The 21656-nt window shown below is 44.7% G+C and overlaps 2 protein-coding genes across 3 annotated transcripts in view; both read left to right on the forward strand.

Moving 5' to 3' along the window:
- POU2F3 (POU class 2 homeobox 3) overlaps window positions 1-7005 on the forward strand; it is a 78826-nt gene extending 71821 nt beyond the window's left edge. The window contains 3 exon segments of the mRNA XM_060104273.1: window positions 4697-4763; window positions 5840-5975; window positions 6966-7005. Coding sequence (XP_059960256.1) covers window positions 4697-4763; window positions 5840-5975; window positions 6966-7005 — 243 coding nt within the window.
- A 9381-nt stretch (window positions 7006-16386) lies between these two features.
- On the forward strand, window positions 16387-18971 carry TLCD5 (TLC domain containing 5). 2 transcript variants are annotated; one of them, XM_060105114.1, is made up of 3 exons: window positions 16387-16651; window positions 18433-18505; window positions 18863-18971. In XM_060105114.1, the coding sequence occupies exons 1-3, from the start codon at window positions 16387-16389 to the stop codon at window positions 18969-18971; spliced, it is 447 nt and encodes a 148-aa protein (XP_059961097.1). The 2 variants fall into 2 exon arrangements, with proteins under 2 accessions (XP_059961097.1, XP_059961096.1); XM_060105113.1 differs by having other exon boundaries at window positions 18433-18971.
- Window positions 18972-21656: the final 2685 nt, after the last annotated feature.

Genomic DNA, 21656 nt, shown 5'->3' on the forward strand with positions numbered 1-21656 from the left:
TATTCAGAGCTGGTCGTATTAAGTTAGACTTACCTCCTAGGCATCCAAGAGGAAGGGTCATGCAGACAGTTATATCTGTGATTCTGGAGTTCAAGGGGAGAAGTCAGGGCTGGCAATAATTTGAAGTACAGGCAGAATGGGAAGTTTGGAGGATACGGAATGTCTTCTCCATCTGGGAGAGAGATGGTGCCTGGAGGGCCGGGGGGAGGGAGAAGGTTCTTCTTCAACCCTAGGGATGGTGATGGTTGAAGGTTAAGGGAATTGGGGATAATGGTGTTGTCCTCTGTCTTTTAGTACTCAAGGATGGGTGAAATTCAGCCTCGTTCTGGGTGGGACGTAGCTACTTCATAAAACTATACTATTGTTTATTCTTTCACCAAACATTTATCGACCATCTACTATGTTTTGGTCCTTGTGCTGAGTGCTGGGGATGCACAAATAAGTAATATTTGTTCCCTGTCCCAGAGGACCTCACTGCCTAGCAGAGGAGACAGACAGATAAACAAATGATAAACAACACGATGATTTCTCTTGGAGAACTTAGGAGTAGCAGCTAACAAAGCCTTGGGAGGTGGTGGTTAGGGAAGGCTTCCCCAAGGAGATAATTAATACCTGAGCTGAGTCTAAAAAGACAAGAAGGAATGAAGAGGCAAGTAAGTGAGGGGTGGAATTCCCCCAGGGGGATAGTATGAGAACAGTGGTATGGAGGAGGGAGAAGAGGGCACATGCACGGAATCGCAGGTGGTTCCACGTGGAGGAATGTTGAAAGATGAGGCTGGATAGATCAGCAAGGGCCAGACAGAGGGACTATGAGCAAGGCTAAGGAACTTGAAGCCCTGGGGAGTTGCTGAAGGATTTGAAGTAGGGCATTAGTGTGATCTGATTGCTTTTTAGAATGATCACTTTGACTGTAGTTATAAAGGGTGGTTTGAGAGGCATCACATTTGGTTTCAGAGAGACCAGTTAGATGTGACTGCAGTTATCCAGCAGAGACATTATAAGGGCTGAAGCAAACCCATTTGGTAAGAATGAAGGGGATGGGAGAGATTCAGGAGATAATTAGAAGGTAGAATTATTAGGTCTTGGTTAATAAATTGAAAACTGGGTGGGGCAGGGAGAGTGATAAAGGAAAGAGAATACTCTGGGATGACTCTCAGCATTCAGGCTGGGCTGATTGGGTAGAAGCTGGTGCTGTAGATGGAACAATTAAACACAGGGGGAGGAGCTGGCTTAGGAGCAGGAGAAAATGATGATTTCAATTCTTCACATCATTATGATATACAGAGAGGCTTGTGGGACACCCAAGTGGGAATGCCCCTGGGCACTTGGAATAATGGGTCTGGGGGTCAGGAGGAAAGGCTAAGGTAGAGAAATGGGCTGGGAGTCATAAGCACACAGGGGGTAGGTGGAATCCTGGGTAAGGAGGAGCTCACCTGTGGAGCTTGTACAGAGGAAGCAAAGAGGAAAGTTGAGGTCTCAACCCTGGGGAACACGAGCTTTTGAGGGATGGGCAAAGGAAGAGCACCAAGGAAAGAAACTGAGAAGCAGGAACCAGAAAATGCAAAAAATTGCAATGAAGTAGATGGAGGGGTGAAGCACATGTGAAGAGCCCTGCAAGAGTGCCTTGGGAACACAGATAAAAGGCCCCCAAATCAGAATGGGGTGTGGGAGGGCTAACCCCCTGATTTGTTTGGAGAACAGATTAGGAGTTAGCAAAAAGAACAGCATAGCTGGCAGAAGGAACAGTGTGTGAGAGGCATGGAATTATAAAACAACATGATGCATTTGGGGAATCACAAGCCTTTTGGTCTGGCTGGAGCTAAGGGTTTAGGACTAAGACAGAGAGGTTGATGAAAGCTAGATCATGGTGGGTCGTGGATGCTAAATTACTCTCAAAGATATGAAGAACCGTTGACAGTTTTAGTTTGGGGACAATGTGATATTCATTCACCATTCCTGTCTTAAATACTTACTGAGCACCCACCATCTGTTTGGCACTGGGATATGGTGGTGCACAGGATACTTACTGGTGATCTCTGCTTAGAGTCTAGCAAGGAAAACAGACATTAAACAAATGCGATTTGTGATGAAGCCTCCAGAGAAGATGTGCGGGTATCTGAGGGACCTAACCTAGTCCAGATGTCAGGGGCTTCTCGAGGAATGATGCTCCAATTGACAGAAGAAGAAAGAGTAGACTTGAATGGGGAAAAGGTCTGAGCTGCGGTGGGAGACAGGACGGAAGGGTGGAGATAGTGTTGGGGAAGAACATTCTATGCAGAGGAAACAGTGTGTACAAAGGTTCTGAGGCTGGGGTGGGTGGGGAGAGGAAGCAAAGAAGGTTGGAATGGAACCCGAGGAGTGAGAGAGAGTGTGTGAAAGAGGAAGCTGGAGTGGTAGGTGGGGGCTAAATCTTGTAGGGCGTTGTAGACCATGTTAAGGAACCTGAACCATGTCATAAGAGAGTCAGAATCTTTAAAGATGAGGCTTTGTTTAGAATAGATGGACATTTAATAGATGGACATTAGACATTTATCACTTTGGTTCAATCCCAGCCCGGGACACCAATGTGGAGGAAAGTGGTGGGAGGCATGGAGGAGCCGTAAAGGAGTGTCATGGGTTCTCACCGTGCATTCAACACATATTTACTTAACACCTGCAAAGTTCCAGGCACTGCAGTAGACACTGAGAACACAGCAGGGGACCACGCAGGCATCATCCTGCCCTCATGAATTCCCCAGCCTAGTGGGGGAGAAAGATGTTAAATAAATAATCACATTAATCCTTGTGGCATCCTGAAGGAAGAGACTAGAGAAAATGTTCTAATCCTGTCTTCTCCTCAGGTCTCATTGGGACACTCTCCGTGGGACTAGGACATAGTTTCTTCTGCTTCTGATGTGAAATGATCTCTAAGATACACAGTTAAGGGGAAAAAAAAGAATGAGACAGAGAGAGAAGGAAGGGGAAAAAAAGGCAAAATTATTCAGACCAGTGTGCACAGAATGCTTCCATTTATATACAAAATGTTAAAGGAACCATATCTATGTCTGCTTGCATATGTATAGTCTGTCTCCAGAAGGAAGCAGAAGAAGCTTGTCGCAGTGACTGAATAATTATTTATTTAACAACAACAACAAATTTCTGGGGGTGTGGCAGCAGGGAGGGGCGGAGGAGAAGAGAGAGGGAGATTATCAATAACATCTCTTACCTCTTACCACGCTGCTCCACACCTGTCTCCACCCATGGTGGGCCCCAGCCGACTGAGAATGCTCCTTGTACAAGGGCAGGTAAATGAAAGCAGCAGAACCATTGCTGATTAATTAGGAAATGAGTACATGCTGCATCCTGTCGGGATGGCATGTTCCAAACTGGGGAGGGGAGGATCGCCAGTCACAGCTCCCTGAGCAGAACTGCCTTGCAAGGTCCTTTTTAAAGGTTGATCTGAGCGTCCCAGGTCAGCATGAGAAGAATAAGGGGGAGGAAAAGTATGCAGGGTTCAGCTCAAATGAAGAAATAAACAGTTTCTAGCTAGAAACACACAACAGTTGACAGCTTCCTGCTGGAAGGAAGGGAACGAACAGCCTTGCGCTGTTTGCCAGGCATTGAGTTGGAAGCTTTACGGACATTATCTCATTAAATCTTAATTAAAAGAAAATATGAGGGGGATATTACTGCTATTTTACGGATGAGAAAACCAAATCTCAGCGGGGTTAAGTAACTTGCCCAAATCACACAGACAGTGGTGGAGCCAGGGCTCACCCCCAGATCTGTTGGGCCACAATGTCTATTCTTTTTATTATGTCTTGTTCCAGGTTGTGCTAGGATAGTAATACTGAGGGGGGGATTCCTGAACTGCGTGGGAGGTTAAGCTAAATCATCTTAGGTCCCTTCCAAACTCAGAGTTGATGATGCTGTGAAGTATCCAGGGCAAGATGAAAGGCTTCACAGAGCGCAGTTCATCTCCTCCAGTTACCTCGGGAGAGTGGATGGTCCACTCATGCATCAAGATGGGAAGCCTGAAACAGGGTGGTTAGGGCTGGCTGCTCTGCTGCCCTGAGCAAGTGCAGGGGTCTTTTAAGAAAGAAGAAGAGGGACTTCCCTGGTCGTCCAGTGGGTAAGACTCCACACTCCCGATGCAGAGGGCCAGGGTTCGATCCCTGGTTGGGGAAGTAGATCCCACACGCATGCCGCAACTAAGAAGTCCGCATGCCGCAACTAAGAAATCCGTGCGCCGCAACTAATACCCGGTGCAGCTGAAATAGATAAATAATAAATAAAATAAATAAATATTTTTTTAAAAAGGAAGAAGAAGGGACTGGAAAATAGGCAGCCGTCCAGGAGTGTCAGCCACAGCAGGGTCCAGGAGGCACGTTCCTCTCATCACCGGAGCACTTGAGCAGGGCAGCTTCAGTCTGGCAGTGCCCCAGAGACCTTGCCAGGGGACACGCAGCAGGGAGGGTAGGGCCTGGTGTCAGCAGCAGGGAGACACGGGAGCAGGGCAGAGCCTGAGCTGGGTGCTGTACGTGGTCCAGAGACCTTCCTATGAAACAAGGCACAGAGTACAGGTTTGGGATTAGGAAATCATCCAGGAAGCTGAGCCCTGTCTCTGCAGAGTCTGGGGCCCAGCATCCTGGGAGAAGTGCCAGAGGTGGGAGAAGGAAGCAGAAGTGGACATTTATAAGCTTCTGTTGCCTTTCAGGTGTCTCCCTCTGGGTCTCTGGGGCCCCTCTCTGTCCCTCCTGTCCACAGCACCATGCCTGGAACAGGTGAGCTCTAAAAATGAGGTTTCTGAATAGTACCAGAATTCTTTTAAATAATGGGATACTAGAACTGAGAGGTACCTACCTAAGTCAGCATTCCCAAAACGTATTTCAAAAGATGTTAAAATCTGTGCTAGGAGGAACAAACTTCTGTGATCAAGTAAGTTTGGGAAATGCTGGGTAGGCAAAGTTTGAACAAGTTTTTGTTTTTGTTTTAATTGCCACAGTTTCTCCATACAAATGAGCTGTATGGAAGGCAGGGTTTTCCAAACCAATTTTCTAGAGAACTCTATTTTTCAAAGAGTATTCTAAAGCATTTCAAAGAACTAGAGAGGATGACCATATGATAGTCCCAGTGTCTGACAGTCCCTTGTCCTGACATAATTATCAATACCAGTGCCTTCGACCCTTCAAAGCACCTTAGCTTGGAGGCTGAAACATATGTCACCTTCTCCACGGAATGCTGTTTGGGAAACTCAAATACAGTTTAATCCAAATCTGCCATATGACAGAGGTCGAAAAGGGGATGCAGGGAAGTGAAACACGTTGCCACAGGCCACAGAGCTGCTTAGTGAATGGCCCAGGACTCCTCACTCCTGGTTGTGTTCTTTCTGGAAGACCACGAACCATCTGGAGACGGCAACATCAGAGAGGCTGGCCGTCTTTACCTGTGCTCTCAGCTTCTCTTTTCCTCCCCGAGTGCTTTGCTTGCTTTCCTCCTCTCTTCCTTTCTAAGGCTTCTGGTTCTTTTGCTCATCCTGCCCCGTGGTCCGGGGCTGCGTATGCCCAGCCCAGGGCGTGTCCTGGAGTAAGATGATTTTGGCATCTGTATCTCCTGCATTCAGCTAGTCTGGGACTCGCAGAACCAGCCACGCCACTCTCCAGGGCCTGGGCCGCGGAGAGCGTGTATGAGGAGGGCCCCTTTGGGGCCGGGTGTCGGTGCTAACATGGTAGGAGTTGGGCAGATGGGTGGCAGGTAGGGACAGGGTGAGCCCCCTTGGAGGACATGTGTCTGAATGTCACGAGGTCCCCAGACCCAGCCTCATTGTTTCCCCCTTGTTTTTGCCTCTCCTCATTCTCAGTAACGTCATCCTGCTCCTCTGGGAACAGCAGCAGGCCTTCGTCTCCTGGCCCAGGACTCCACGCCAGCAGCCCTACTGCATCTCAAAATAACTCCAAAGTGGCTGTGAACGCCTCCACCAGTTTTAACTCTTCAGGGTGAGGCAGAGGGGTGAGCCCAGAGAGTCCTCAGCGGGGCCGAGGGACATGTGAGAAGCTGCGTCTGGGTCAACACCTTGGGAAGGAAAGCTTGTCACGGGGCTGGACAAGGGGAATGGGGGGCGGGGGGCAGGGAGGGGGCGGGGTGGAGTGCCAGACTAGACTCTCTCCCTAGGGAGTGGGATTTGAAAGAGAAGCCTCAGCCAGTGAGCAGTCCTGGCAAGGAGCTGATGTCAACAAAACCAACATTTCCCTCCTCACTGGGAGGGTGGAAATTTCCAAACCCTCCTGTCAGAAAGGGCCAGGTCCTCCACTGGTCTGGGGAGAGTTACCCTCCAGGCCAGCCCCTCTGCTCTGGGGTGTTCTGCCCTGAGCCTGAGCTTCCAGTGTGCCTGACACCGTGAGAGCGGGAGGGTGCTACCCCCTAACCTCGTGCTCCCACCCGGGATGCAGCGGGAAAAGCAGCCTCTCAAGCTTTGATTAATGAAGCAAAGAATCTACTCTAAGAAGTGTTCTCAGCAGATGCCTCGAGAGATCCTTCCCCGATTCAGAACAAAACAGAGATTTGCAGGTTAGGCGACTGGTTGAAGACCAGAGCTTGTCGGAAGAAGTGAACCCGCTTGTCCACACCCAGACTGTTCAGCAAGGCAGCCACCTCTTATGGGCCAATTGTTGCACAGCCCCAAAGGTTGGAGCTCCTCAGCCACCTCCACCAAAAAAAAAAAAAGAGAGAGAGAGAAACATATAATGTACATTTTAAAGAATTGTCTTGAGATATAATTCACTTTCCATAAAATTTACCATTTTAAAGTGTACAAGTCAGTGCTTTTTAGTTTATTCACAAGGTTGTGCAATTGTCACCATGATCTGATTCCAGAACATTTTCATCACCCCCCCACCCCATACCTACCTGCTAACACTCACTGCTCATTCCCATCTTCCCTCCTCATTAGAAGCTGTCCGATTGACTTGTTTCTTCCTTCCTTCTAGATCTTGGTACCGATGGAATCATCCCACCTACCTCCACTGAGACCAAAAAAGTTTCTCCTATGCCGCCTGGCCCCGTATTCCCCACTGGAGGGACAGGAGTCACGCCTTCTCTGCATGGACAGGTCACTTTCAGGAGAGCAGAAGAGGATCTCCACTGTCAGTGAGCCCAAGCTCTTGCCTTCTTCAGGAGCAAGGGCCTCTGGAGATCCAAACTGTGCCCGAGCTATGTGCCGGCTCCGAGTGCTCTTGAAACGCACAGCCCGCCTAGGAGTTGACCGTTTTTACCTTCCTTGCCTGTGCCCTTCTCCTCTCGTTCCAAATATGTCACATGGCTTCACTGTGACGGTGGTCTTTCAGAAAGGACCTCTTGGGCTTGCCTAGTGGCGCAGTGGTTGACAGTCCGCCTGCCGATGCAGGGGACGCGGGTTCGTGCCCCGGTCTGGGAAGATCCCACATGCCGCAGAGCAGCTGGGCCTGTGAGCCATGGCCGCTGGGCCTGCACGTCCGGAGCCTGTGCTCCGCAACGGGAGAGACCACAACAGTGAGAGGCCCGTGTACCGCAAAAAAAAAAAAAAAAAAAAAAAAGGACCTCTTGCCGTTATTCTCCAGCTCATCTCCAGCTCATTCTGGGCACAGCCATTTGCCTGGTGCCAAACCACCAGAGGGGAGAGAAGGTTTTGACTCTGAACTTAGCCACAATCTCTGAACTGATTCTAGAATCTATGAAAAGATTTGAATCTGATGTCTCCACCAAAGCTCTGATGTCTTCTCTGTTCAGCAAAGCTTTCTGACTGAGTCTTCATGTCACCCTATTTTCTCTTTAGCCCCACCCCATTTCCAGAACCACATCCATTCATGATTGTGTTCTCCGAAGTCCCTCCTCTTTACAGAACGCTGAGCCATGCTCAGCCCCCTGGGCACATTGCTCTGCCCATATGTGTTCTGTCTGCTCCGTCTGCCCCAGAGTTCAGGAACGCTTGTTCTTTCTCTCCTTTCCTGTATTTCTCCTTATCTCGTCCTCTCTCCCTTCTCCTGGTGCAGAAGGAAGAATGCACACACGCAACAATTATGCTGGCAAAATACCTGTATATAGCCCTTTCCTTTTTTTGCATTATGTTCTTCTCTCCTTAATGTGGAATTTTCCAGAAAAATGTTTAACTCAGGTGTGAATTTTGAAGATCTCTGTAATATTTTATCTTCTTTAACAAAAAAGAAAGGAAAAATAATACCAAAGTGTGAAACACCGTGCTAGCTTCCACAAGAGTTCCCACGTGGGCTGGGAATCCTTGTTGATTTCTGCGGGAACATTCTTTCTTGAGTCTCCTTTTTGGGCCAGTGTGTAAACATGTAACATGAAGCCATTCCAGAAATGGTAACTTTTTTTTTTTAGAGACGGCATATCCAAGAAAATGATGAGATTCAAAGGAATCTCTCTGTTCCTAAATAAATTTGTATGGTGATGATATACAGTATTCCACTATTGGCAAGAAGAGGTTTAGATTATTCTGGGTCTTTTGTTGTGCAGGACATGTGAGTGCATGTAATGAAACGGGGTGGAGAAAGGGTTCAAATGGGTGGATTAAGTCTGTGACTCCCCGAACTGATGCTAAAGATGATATACATTAATACAGGACTCCAAAGAGTTCAGAGTTTCTACTCTTTTTGACAGAACAGCCTTGAGGACAGAATGGGTAAGAGATTGGCTTCCTCATTTTGTAAGTGGGAGAATGGAAAATGTTTAAGGTCAAGTCATTTGTAGACTTTAATAGGTGAAGGCTGAGGCTAATAGTTCATATCTCAGGATGTCCTGAGGTCAATTATTCATTATTCGCAATGGAAAGTGATAGATATTTGAGACAAGGGATAATTCAAAAGTCAAATCTATTTGGCTTTGGAATGCACTGTGACTTTTGATGAGAGGGTTGAGGGGCAAGGAAGCTATCCCTATGGTTTTTCTTGGGTTAATAAAAATTTAAAGAGTTACCATTTTTGAGGCAAACATTGACCTCTGGTGGGAAAGGGAGGCCCTTCAAAAATGTAATGACTGAAGGGAAGAAACTAAAATTGGCATTAAACATTTGTTGCAAATACTAATATCCAAGGGAGAAATCCATACCTAAATAACCATAAGTTAAGTGTTTTTCATGTTTGGATGGGGCTTATACTAAGACTCATATTTCATGTCATGAAGTGGAAGAAAGCCTCTTGGTAGTGGTTACTTTGTCAAGAAAAGATCCAGTTGAAAGGGGCTCGGTATGTGTCAAAGAGACAAGAGGAGCCTGCAGCAATAATTTAAGTATGTAAAGAAATTACTCTGCCACCCATGAGCCCATCTGTGCATATCTGTGCATACACACACACATGTATGTATGCACTGTTCCTTGCATACTCATGGGTGCCAGAGCTGATGCTTTTCTGCAGCCGTCTTGGCCACCTTGACATCTTGCTCAGGTGAGTGCTGAAAGCTGATGTCCTGAACTGTCCATGATGCTGGTTTTCACTCATTTGACCCTTTAAAAAATACTTTATTTTTTAAGAGCAGTTTTTGGTTTACAATAAAATTAAGAGGAAACTATGGAGATTTCCCATAGACCTCCTGCCCAAACACGTTCGTAGCCTTCCCCATCATCAACATCACTCACGAGAAAGTAAAATTTTTTTTACCAAGAATGAACCTACATTGACACATCACAATCACCCAAAGTCCATAGTTTACCTTAGAGTTCACTCTTGGTGTTGTACATTCTACAGCTTTGGACAATAGTATAATGATGTATGTCTATCATTATAATGTCATACAGAGTATTTTCACTGCCCTAACAGTCCTCTGTGCTCCACCTATTCATCTCTCTCCCTGCTACGCCCTTACAACCACTGATCCTTTTTTACTGTCTCCATAGTTGTGCCTTTTCCAGAATGTCACATGGTTGGAATCATAGTATATAGGCTTTCCAGGTTGGCTTATTTAGTCATATGCCTTCAAGTTTCTTTCATGTCTTTTCATGAGCTTGATTGCTCATTTCTTGTTAATGCTGAATAATATTCTCTTGTCTGGATGTACCACAGTTTATTTATTCATTTACCTACTTAAGGACATCTGGGTTGCTTCCAAATTTTAGCAATTATGAATAAAGCTGCTATAAATATCTGCATGCAGGTTTTTGTGTGGACATAAATTTTCAGTTCCTTTGGGTAAATACCAAGGAGCGTGATTGTCGGATCGTGTAGTAAGAGTATATTTAGTTTTGTAAGAAACCACCAAACTGTCTTCCAAAGTGGCTGGACCACTTTGCATTCCCACCAGTAACATTACCAGAGTTCCTGTTGCTCCACATCCTCACCAGCCTTTGTTGTCAGTGTTCAGGATTTGGTCATTCTAATAGGTGTATAATGGTATCTCATTGTTGTTTTAATTTGCATTTCCCTGATAGCACATGATGTGGAGCAACTTTTCACATGCTTAATTTACCATCTGTGTATCATCTTTGGTGAGGTGTCTATTAAGATTTTCGGCCCATTTTTTAATCAAGTTGTTTGTTTTTTTACTGTTGAGTTTTAACAGTTCTTTGTATATTTTGGGTAACAGTCCGTTATCAGATGTGTCTTTTGCAAATATTTTCTCCCAGTCTGTGACTTCTCATTCTCTTGATATTGTCTTTCACAGAAGTCTTTAATTTTAGTGAAGTCCAGCTTGCTAATTATTTCTTTCATGGGTTGTCTTTAGTGTTGTATCTAAAAAGGCATCACCACACCCAGCATCATGTAGGTTTCCTCCTTTTTTATCTTTAGGAGTTTTATAGTTTTGTGTTTTACATTTAGGTCTGTGATCCTTTTGAGTTAACTTTTGTGATGGTGTGAGGTCTGAGTCTGGGTTCATTTTTTCACGTGTGGATGTCCAGTTGTTCCAGCTCCATCTGTTGAAGACACTATCTTTGTCCCATTGTGCTGCCTTTGCTCCTTTGTCAAAGATCAGTTGACTGTATTTATGGGGGTCTATTTCTGGGCTATTTGACCATGGTTTTCATGAAAGAAATAAACAGAATTATAGTCTAACTGCTCAGCCTCCCGTATCTTCCATTGTCCATTGCCTTGGACAGTTGCTGAACAGAGTCAAACCTGAAAGTGGGTAACAATTCACATTTCATGTCTGCAAGATCCTGTAAAACTCATCATTCCAGTCAAGTTTAACGGAAGCCTGGTTAGCTTCTTCAGCGTCTAATTAGGCACAAGAGAATCAAAGGGCAACAACCAGTCATTGTTTAGGTGGAAGGAAAGGGAAAAAGAATTGTTGCCACTGCTTTTTGAACTTGTAAAACTTCGATCTTTAGTTGACTCAAGACTGGTGGGCCCAGCTGTGGGCGCCCAATACTAAGGGCTTTTGGTCCAACTCAGAGAATGAGTTTAGTCACAGTCTCAAATTAGGAATCCTGTCCTGAGGCCCCGGGTTGCCGGTTCAGTGCCTCTTCTCCCTGTGCACTCTGCATCCCCCTGCTACATTCATGGACTGCTTTTGCTGACTCGCCTGCTTCTCGTGCTAGACTGTGGGGAGCTCCTTGTAGCTGAGTCTGTCTTTTTCTCTGTATCCCCATGACTAGCATTGCGACTAGTACATAATACGCAGTTCAGGTTTTTAAAAGTTGAATACTTTCTTTTAACCTCTAAACAACTTCTAGTGCCTTTCACTGACGTTAGGAGCTGTGAATATAGAAAAATATAGTACCATCTGTAGTGGAGGCAGACTATCTTGGTGGTTAAGAGCATGACCTCCAGTGCCATATTGCCTGGGTTCATACCCAAATCTGCCTCCTATTAATCATGTCACCTTGAGCAAGTTCCTCAAGTGCTCTGTGCCTCAGTTTCTCACCTGTAAAATGGGGATAACAACAGTATCCATCTCATAGAGTTGTTGTGAGAATTAAATAAATGAATATATATATATATATATATATATATATATATATATATATATGTAAAGTGCTTGGAACAATGCCTGATACATTAATAAGTGTTATGTTGTTATGATTATTATGATATTATTGTTTTTCAAATAAATTGGTGGAGAGTTTCCTGTCCTCTGCTCTCTCTAACAGTCCAGAACTTTCCTGGGGGACACCACAGTTGACAAGCATATGATTTGGTGGAACAAGGGTTGTGGCCAAAAATATGTGAATTAATAAAATTTAATTCCAAGTAATGGAGCTTGAACCTGGAATCCCAGTCACCCCAGGATAAAGGCCCAATAAAGGCGCCACTGGAAGAACTAGCACCTTCCCTTATCCCCTCAGTCTTTTGACTCCTGAAGCCTTTAATATGTACTCTGTTCTTTCCTGGGAAATGGTGGCAGCAAGAAGATAATTCCAGATTCAGATACTAGAAGAAAAAAACGATACTGCAACAAAAACAAATGGGGAAACAGTTGAGATGTGCATACTATATGTTCATTTAGTGAAATGGATCTTTCCTTGTTTTCTTCCTGCAGGCTATTACTACCTCTTATCTGGTCTTTTCCAACCCACTTGTGACAGGCTATCTTCTCCAATTAGTCTTATACTGATTTTCATTGAGTCTCTATATGGCAGTGATTCTCAACTTTGGTTGCACAATGGAATTACCTGGGAAACTTGAAAAAAAAAATTGACACTCACACAGATTCTGATTTACTTTGTCTGGGATGTGGCCCAGGGAATTGGGATTTTAAACAGCTCCTCAAGTGATTCTATTGTTCTGTCAAGGTTGAGAACCACTGCCTGAATGTGCATACAGACCATTGGGGACTTTGTTAAAATGCAGATTCTGATTCAGTAGATCCGGGATTAGGGTCTGAGATTTTGTGTTTTTAACAAATTCTCAGGTGATGTAGATTTTGCTGGTCCCTGGACCAGACTTTGAGTAGCAAGGACTTGGAGAGCATGGTAAAATTAATCCCTTTGCCCAATATCACCATAGGTTTCTTATTATCCACATAATAAGATGGCATCTTAGGCTGGCATCAGTCATTTAAGGTCCTCTAACATCAGTGGTCCCCAAATGTGACTAATCATCTGAAGATCTTTGGGCAGATTTTAAAAGATACAGGTTCCTGGGCGTCACACCAAGCCTACTAAAGCACAACCTTCAAGGTGCGGCCTGAACAAAGGGTATTTTGAAAACACTTCCCAAGTGGTCTAGATGGTCATTAAGGTTTAGAAGCTTCAATATGCTTCCAATATACATTTCCAGGCTCATTGCCCATTCATTCAACCAGCAAACATTTATTGCACCTGCCTCTGTACCAGGTACTAGGGAAACAAAAATGAAAAGAGTGTGATCCTTACTCTTAAAGGGCTGGCAAGACAAATGACCCCAACAAGACTATTTATTATTTCCCAGACATGGCCTAAATGCTCACAATTCTGCTCAAGGTCTTCTCTTCTTAAGAATGTCTGGGCCCCTCAGCATCCTACCTTTGCCTGTCCTGATCAGCCAACTCAGATGCTCTCTTTACCCCATTGGCATCTCCACACATATGTTTGGTTATCTCTTCAAACTTACTTTCCCTGGTATTAAAACAGATCCAGAGAGGAGAGAGGATTAACCCAAAGTGAGGTAACAACATCAATAATTAACATTCATATAACGACTTCCATGCACCAGCCATTGCTGTAAGCAGTTTCCACATGTAAAGTGTGTAGAATTCTTGCAATAACTTTATGAGACAGCTATTATTATTATCCCCATTCTATGAATGAGAAAACGGAGGCACAGAAAAGTAACTTGTCCAAAGATACACAGTCAGTAACGGAGCCAGGTTTACCCTCAAGCCTTCTACTCTACTGCCCAGTTGGTGACAGTTGACATGAGAAGGAATATGTAACTCTAATTTTCAGGCCTGAGCGCTTCCCTGGAAATTAGTTATTTGTGTGCTTGTTTCACAACTTAGACTCAAGCGTGAGGGCAGGGACTATGTCTTCCATCTCACACAGTGCCTAGCAGGGGTGCAAGCACTTAGTAGGTGCTCTACAACTGGTTATGGGATGGGCTGTCCCATCGTGGGGGGAGAGGATGGATATTTATTCTAACAAACAGACAACAAACAAACACGTAAGCCAGGGCAACAGCCTGCAGGTCTTACGTCACCACTAGGTCATCTTCACCCCTCACCACCACCGCCCCGCCCCCTCAGGCCTGCGCGAAGAAGGAGGACCCTCCCGCCCGCTTTCTGAACAGTCTCTGGTCCAGCTCTGGCTGTGTGCTCCGTCCTCCCAGCCAGCAGGTGCCCCCAGACCACCGGCTCCTCCTCTGCAGCCGTCAGAGCCTCGTCCTCTCTCCCTCTTTCCGCTGCTTCCTGCTACCGGGATCCGGGCCCTGAGCCCCGGGGCCGAGGTTCCCGAGGCTTCCCGGGGCGCTCGGCCAGGTAACTGCGCGGCGCGGACCGTCCGGCTCCCGCGGCCGGGCTGGGCTCCGGACGTGGATGACCCGGCCTGCGCGGTCCGCTGCCGGGGAAGGAAGCGGGCAGATGGCCTGGCCTGGCCTCTAAGGGGAGGGGGGTTCCTTCTGTCTTTGGGCGCCGGCGCGGGCGCCGGGTGGGATGCTGGCATAGCGGTCCGGCCGGGTGGGATGCTGGCATAGCGGTCCGGCTCAGGTGTGCCCAAGCCGGGCGTGACCACAGTGTAGGTAGGCGCGGCCGGGGGAGATGCGCTCGCGGTGCCTGCCAGGCGCCGAGGTTGCTGCTCGCTCCAGCCACGCCTGCACCGAGGCCCAGAGCCAGGTGGGCCCGCCCAGCGCTCCTCCTCCCGAATCTGGCCCTGGACCGGGAGGAGCAAGGACAGGAGCCTTGGAATTCTGAGCTGGAACGGCCATCGGCCATCTAAATACCCTGTCATTCTTTCACCCAAGAGTGAAAAGCCGAAACGCGGAGATGGAGTGACTTTCCCAAGGTCACAGAGTTGTATCTGCCATTTATAAATGTCTATTCTTTTATTTGTTTGTAAATGGGCTACCGTGTCCTCTGTTCTGCCAGGGAATTAGGATTTAGGGAAGAGGACTCTAAAAATACTAATCGGCATATCCAAATGAGCTGATCCGCATTACTGGCCGGTGACCCTGGCCTTTAAAAGGCAGTGAGAGAGGACAGTTCTTTTCACTCTGGGTCCTTTGTACTTCTGGCCCTTGCTCTGAAAATTGGCCTGGATGTTTTAAGAAATTATCTCAGAACTCCTTGTCAGAACTGGGCCAGATCATAGAGTTATTTTCAATCCTTTTTTCGTTCCTTTCTTCTCTCTCTCTCTCTTTTTTTTTTTAAACTGAGGCTCAAGAGGTGAAAGTGATTGCTCACACTCTTATGGCTATTTAGGGGCAGAGACAGAACTGGAACTCAGGTCAATGACTGACAACTGCTGTTTTCTAATCTGATTTCAGATGAAAGCTGTACAGCACTTGACCTTCATAAAGCCCTCTCTGGATAGCATTCTTGGGAGTGGCTTGTGTATTGAAGTGTGTTGGTCCACAGATACTATTTCACTTGTCAGAATAGGGTTAAGCAATAAGTGTAGCCATGCAGAAAATTCCTGCTGAGATGAGACAGATATCTGAAATGTTTTTTACTTTTTTATTTGTACTTTCAATAGAGGAGCTAATGAATATTAATAAGGACATCTTGGTTATTTTCAGATTTTAGTCCTGTCTGACTATATTGACTCCATTACACTCATTCTTGTCCTGAAACATTTATCACCAGTAAAAATTTCAGTCAGTGGCATTCTGACTTTGTTTCATTTTTAACTAAATAATTGTCTTAAAGATATTTTTATAACTTAACAAAAACTCCCCACTTGTACCTCAAAATCCTGCTTCCCCCTTGGTCAATCTTTGAGTTGGATTTCAGAACTGAATAAAACTAGGAGTTTATTTTTTTTCCCTTCCAAACTATTTAGGTCTTTGTTTAGTTCTGTCTTTAGGTTTACCTCAAGTTTTGATTTTGACTGATAAACCCATGATCCAAACCCAGACTTCAGTTGAGTTTAGTATCAGCTTAAAACCACATTAAACTGCCATGTGTCATATGACTTCTAGCAGAGACTGCAAGTGGTGGAGGTTTTTTTTCCGTGAGGGCTTCTTATTGAGATTTTTGAAATATGAACACATTATCTAATACACGTATTAAATTACTTGTGTATTGTAGTCCAAGGTCAGTCATCACTGGGAGTTTATTGACATTTACTCATCATAACAACATATACCATATTAGACCATCTGCTAATTCAGAATGCAGTTCCTGCTTTTCGGTTTACAGTTTTGACCAGTTATCTCTAAGGAACACGCAATCAGAAATACAGCCACGCTTCAGTAGAAGATTCTTGGCTCTGTAGATAAGGAAAAAGTGTTTCCGGGAAGGCAATATTTTTGTACTGTCTTAGAGTAGAAATGAAGACGTATACACAAAATGACCCAATGCTGTTTTCTTAGGGTGCATCCTTTGTTTTTCTGGTTCTGGTCTTTTCATCGTAGGATGGCCTTAGCTCTGTGTCTGCAGGCGCTGTGCAGCCTGGGGGGCTGGCTCTCGCTCTACATTTCTTTCTGTCGCCTGAATAATCACCGAAGCTATGAGTGGAGCTGCCGGCTGGTTACGTTCACCCACGGAGTCCTCTCGATAGGTCTCTCAGCTTATATTGGCTTCATTGATGGCCCTTGGCCTTTTACCCACCCAGGTAGGTGGGAGACATTAGAGACTTTTCCCTTAGGAATTTATGATTTGGGGGTAGTCTTAGAAGGATGGGACTTTTCCACAGAATTTGTATAATACTGAAGAATATTGAAGAATAATTACTATTATAATGTGCTTTGGGAGTCTCCATTCATCTTCATTGTTAATGCTGATATTGTATGTGTCACCTATTGTTTCTGCTTTTCATAACTCTCTATTTTTAAAACAAATCTTAATTGCTTTTTACAATTTAATCGGTCAAAATGTATAAATCATAAAGCTAATATCAACATCTACCACCAGCCCCAAACAGACACTAATGGACTGCATTATACATACTTCTTGGTAACCTGCAATTTTTACTTGATTGTATATTCAAAGGACATCATCTTTCCATGTCTATGTATATAGATCTTCCTTATCCTTTTCAGTTGTTATATAATATTGTGTTGTATGCATTTACTGTCTTTTATTTAACCAATGCCTCATTATTTGGGGGCAGCTATATTAATTTTTAAGCTGCTAGATATACTGATACAAGTGTTATACTTCCTTAGAATACAAAACCTATATCCCCTTGAATTAGTTTGCTGGGGCTGTTATAACAAAATACTACAGTCTGGGTAGCATAAACAACAGAGATTGATTTTCTCACAATTCTGGAGGCTAGAAGTCCAAGATCAAGGTGTTGGAAGGTTTGATTTCTTCTGAGGCTTTGCTCCTTTGCGTGCAGAGCCGCCTTCTTGCTGTGTCTTCACGTGGTCTTTCCTTTGTGCCTGTCTACGTCCTAGTCCTAATGTCCTTGTTTTATAAGAACACTACCCTAACATCCCTATTTTAACTTAATTACCTCTTCAAAGGCCCTATTTCCAAATATAGTCACATTTTGAGGTACTGGAGTTGATGGCTTCAACATACGAATTTTGCAGGGACATAACTCAGTCCATAAGTCCCCTAGAATATGATTTTTTAAAAATTCCTTAGATTCTTTCTTTTTATAATTTCTTTAGATTCCCATATTGAGCTTCTGAATTTTCCCCCAAACTGTCAAACTGATAGGAAGCAACTCTTAAGCTTTATATTTTATATGAAGGCTCTTAATGGATTCAAACTTGTCAGGTCCTTGCACCCTATATTCTTGGACATGGGAACATACTAAGTTTTGGGGTTCTCTCCAGAGTCCACTTCAAGATGAGTTAAGGCCACCAATGTCCAATAATCTAACCCATTAAGCTAAGAAATTAATCTGACATTTGGGACAATAACTTTTCCATTATGGTTTATTACAGGATATTGAATATAGTTCCCTGTGCCATACAGTAGGACCTTGTTGTTTGTCCATTCTATATATAATAGTTAGCATCTGCTGCTAGTGGGAGGGAATAACTAAAAGAGTCTAGACACAGAGCTTTAGCTGGTTAAAAAAAAGAAGACAAGAAAGAGACTGTGTAGGATTTTAATTGAAAGAACAAAATAACTGGATTTTATGCTGCTACACAGAGAGGATGCTGAGATAACTGCTGGTGCTTAAATCACTCATTGAGATCTGGTGCATCAGAACAGAATTTCCTGAGCCCTGTAACATTGGTTTGATAAAGACCAAAGTTTTAGATTTTAGTGTTTCGGTTTTTTTTTTTTTTTTTTTTTTTGGTTGCCTTTAAAAAGCGTGTGCCTGCAATTGTTTTCAGTGATTCAGAAAAGTTTGAGAAAGAGCAACACAGGATTTCTGTGTAAGGTAGCACAATTCCCAGCCACTCAATTTGCTTCTGTCTTGGTTTATTTCAGGCTCACCCAATACACCTCTCCAAGTGCACGTTCTGTGTCTCACCTTGGGCTACTTCATCTTTGACTTGGGCTGGTGCATCTACTTCCAGTCTGAGGGGGCCCTGATGCTGGCCCACCACACACTGAGTATCTTGGGCATCATCATGGCCCTGGTGCTTGGAGAGTCAGGCACAGAGGTCAATGCAGTCCTCTTTGGAAGTGAGATTACCAATCCCTTGCTCCAGGTGCGCTGGTTTCTTCGTGAAACAGGCCATTACCATAGTTTCACTGGAGACGTGGTGGATTTCCTCTTTGCAGCTCTGTTCACTGGAGTGAGGATTGGCGTAGGAGCTCACCTCCTCTTCTGTGAAATGGTCTCACCCAAGCCCAGGTGGTTTGTGAAGGTTGGGGGAGTTGCGATGTATGCTGTGTCTTGGTGTTTCATGTTTAGTATCTGGCGCTTTGCATGGAGGAAAAGCAGCAAGAAGTACCACACCTGGAGAAGCAGGCGGAGTGAGGAGCAGCAGCTAAAACACAATGGACATCTCAAGACGCACTAGCCAAGGCTTGCTCCAGACAATGGATTGGGTTAAGTCAGCCACGGGAACCAGCTTGGAGATATGGCTGTTACAGAATCCTGCTTATGACAAGCTTAGGTTTCTAAAAAGGGCTAAATTTATCCATCCGTTTGCTCAGTCTTGGAGCGGAACACATCCCAGTATTAAAACACTAACCTCTGCAGCTGTGCAGTTGTAGAAAGTGAGACTACCAGCAGTAGTTTTAAGTCAGAACTGTGAGGTGAGCATGCTGCATTCCTTTTAAGTTGTGGTGACCCTGGCTCCTTTGTCCCTGGGAGGCTTGATGATCAGACAGCCTAGAAAGGAACTCAGAAAGCATTAGTGCTGTTTCTTCCTTATTCCTTTGAGAAGTGACTCCTTCAACAAATATTTCTTCCTACTTTCTGTGTAGCAGCTTAAAGAAGTGCACCTCATTTACTATAAAGTGAGGAACTTTCAGGAAGATACATGCCTTTGGCATTCTGAGCATTGGATCCGGAAATTGAATGGAGGGACAGAAGGTGGAGAGAAGGATGTGGGTGAAACCGTGACGGTGGGGGGGGGGCTACTTACTGAGCCTCCCTATACCATATACTTGGTATATACCATAAAGGACTCCCTGTACTTGGGGGTCCCAAGATCACCCTCAGGCTTGGTGCTTCGCTAAGAGGACTCACACTACTCAGCACGTAGTTGTACTTAGAGCTTTGGTTTATTACAGCAACAGGATACAACAAAAGATCAGCCAAGGGAAAAGGCACCTGGAGCAGAGGACAGGGGAAACCAGGCCCAAGCTTCCAGAGCCCTCTCCCAGTGGGATCATGCAGGATGTGCTTAATTCCCCTAGCAACGATTTATTCACAATATCTGTGAAATGTCTAGAAGGGAGCTTGTTAGAGACTAAGTACCCAAGGTTTTAATGGGGGGGGGGGGTGCTGGTCATGTAGGCAGCCTTTTCCTGACTCCCAGAAGGAAAGGAGGTTTTCACCATGAACCACATTGTTTGTAGAAACAGTTTAGAGCCAGTGAGCCAGTCTCATCAGTTCATGTGGGAACCTTCCCAATGAAATCTAAGTCTTCAGATGTCAGCCAAGGGCCACCCTTGCAAACGGCCCTTTCCAGGCCTACTATATTAACTCTTTTCTGCACAAAAATCATAGAGCTAGAGCTTTGGATGAGAGATGAATGAGGTGTGGGCAGATTTACCGGGTCCTGTTGTACGGGTTCTGCCCTACCAGGAAAACTCTGCCAGTTCTCAGGGCTTTTGTGCATTAATCTCCTAGGCATGAGAGGCTGTGACTGAATTCCATAGGGATTTACCATGTGGATTCCACTGGCTTGAGATGCCAGTTCAGGTTTCAGCTCTGCTATACATACTGCAAACCAGAACCAAAGACCAAATGTCCTGGCCTCAGGGTGATGAGGCTATTTTTTTTTTTTTTTTCCATTTCAGATACATTACCTGTTCATCCTGTTACTACTTTTTCTCTGGAAAAGGTGCCACTCTCTCTGGATAATATATTATGACAAGGCCCGTGTTGGAAGGAAAAAATATTTCTTAATCAATAGTCTCTCAGCTAGAAAGAGCAAGAATGTAAGTGTAGACGAAGGGCTTAGGAATCGAGAATTCTTCGTTTCTTTGAACTAATTTGGCTACTCACCTGCCAGATCATTTGGGCAGGTCACTTGTTTACTCTGCTTCAGTTTAAACCCCATTGTCAATTAAGGAAATACCCCGTTGTGAATTTCACAGAGACATTAGGTGGTGTTTTATTAATGCAGGTCTTTAATGTAGGGCTTTTATGGGAAAAAAGGGAAATTTTATTTATTTGTTTGTTTGTTGTTTATTTATTCATTTGATTGTGTTGTTGAGACCAGTGGTGAGCGAGTAGCTCAGCTGATGAGCAAGGGTGTGGGGATGTTGAGGTCAAGGCTGGACGTGAGTAGGAAGTATCAGCCCATTCGATGGTAATCCTAACCTAATGAGTGGTCTTGAAGATGGACGTCATTGTCCAGGCATGACCAAGTGGTTGGAACTGCATGAGGTCATCATTGCTCTGGGAAAAGCGGCTTTAAAGGCATGTTAACCGTGGGTCTTTTAAAATGACTGTCTTCTGGTTAAGGAGATTTGTTGGACATGAGAATAATCTGACAGTAGCATCTCTATCTCTTTTTTTCTATGATCAGTATCCCTGAAATGCTGGTTAGCTTCTTTCCAACAAAATTGTGGTCCAAGTAGGATGCTGGGGAATGCTGATTTTAGCAAAAGCCTAGTTAGAAAAAAAAGAGTGGCTTGGCACAAAAGAAAAAAAAAAGGAAAAAGCCGTCTCTTGAGTTTTGGCACAGTGCAAGCTGTCCCATACCAGACAAATGAATAGACTTAATCTGGTACCATTCTTTTCTCCTTCTACCCCAGAAGTGAAGGGATTGCAGACCTTGCTCTTTTAGGGGAATGTACTTAGGTTTCTTGAATTTTGAGAAACCTACCTAGTGATAAGGGAAGGAGAATCCCTCATTTCAACTTTTCTTGCTGTTGTAGCTGATAACTCTGAAGGAAACTCACTGAGAGAAAAATGTGAAATGAAGGTGACTCAGCAGTTAAGATGCTGAGTCTGTACATGAGAGGTACATGAAGGGCTAATTAACATGTGGTATGGTTGGACACATGAAGTACTCATTTGCGTTTAG

This window comes from Mesoplodon densirostris, chromosome 7 (genome assembly GCF_025265405.1).
Source record: "Mesoplodon densirostris isolate mMesDen1 chromosome 7, mMesDen1 primary haplotype, whole genome shotgun sequence".
NCBI classification, from domain to species: Eukaryota; Metazoa; Chordata; class Mammalia; order Artiodactyla; family Ziphiidae; genus Mesoplodon; species Mesoplodon densirostris.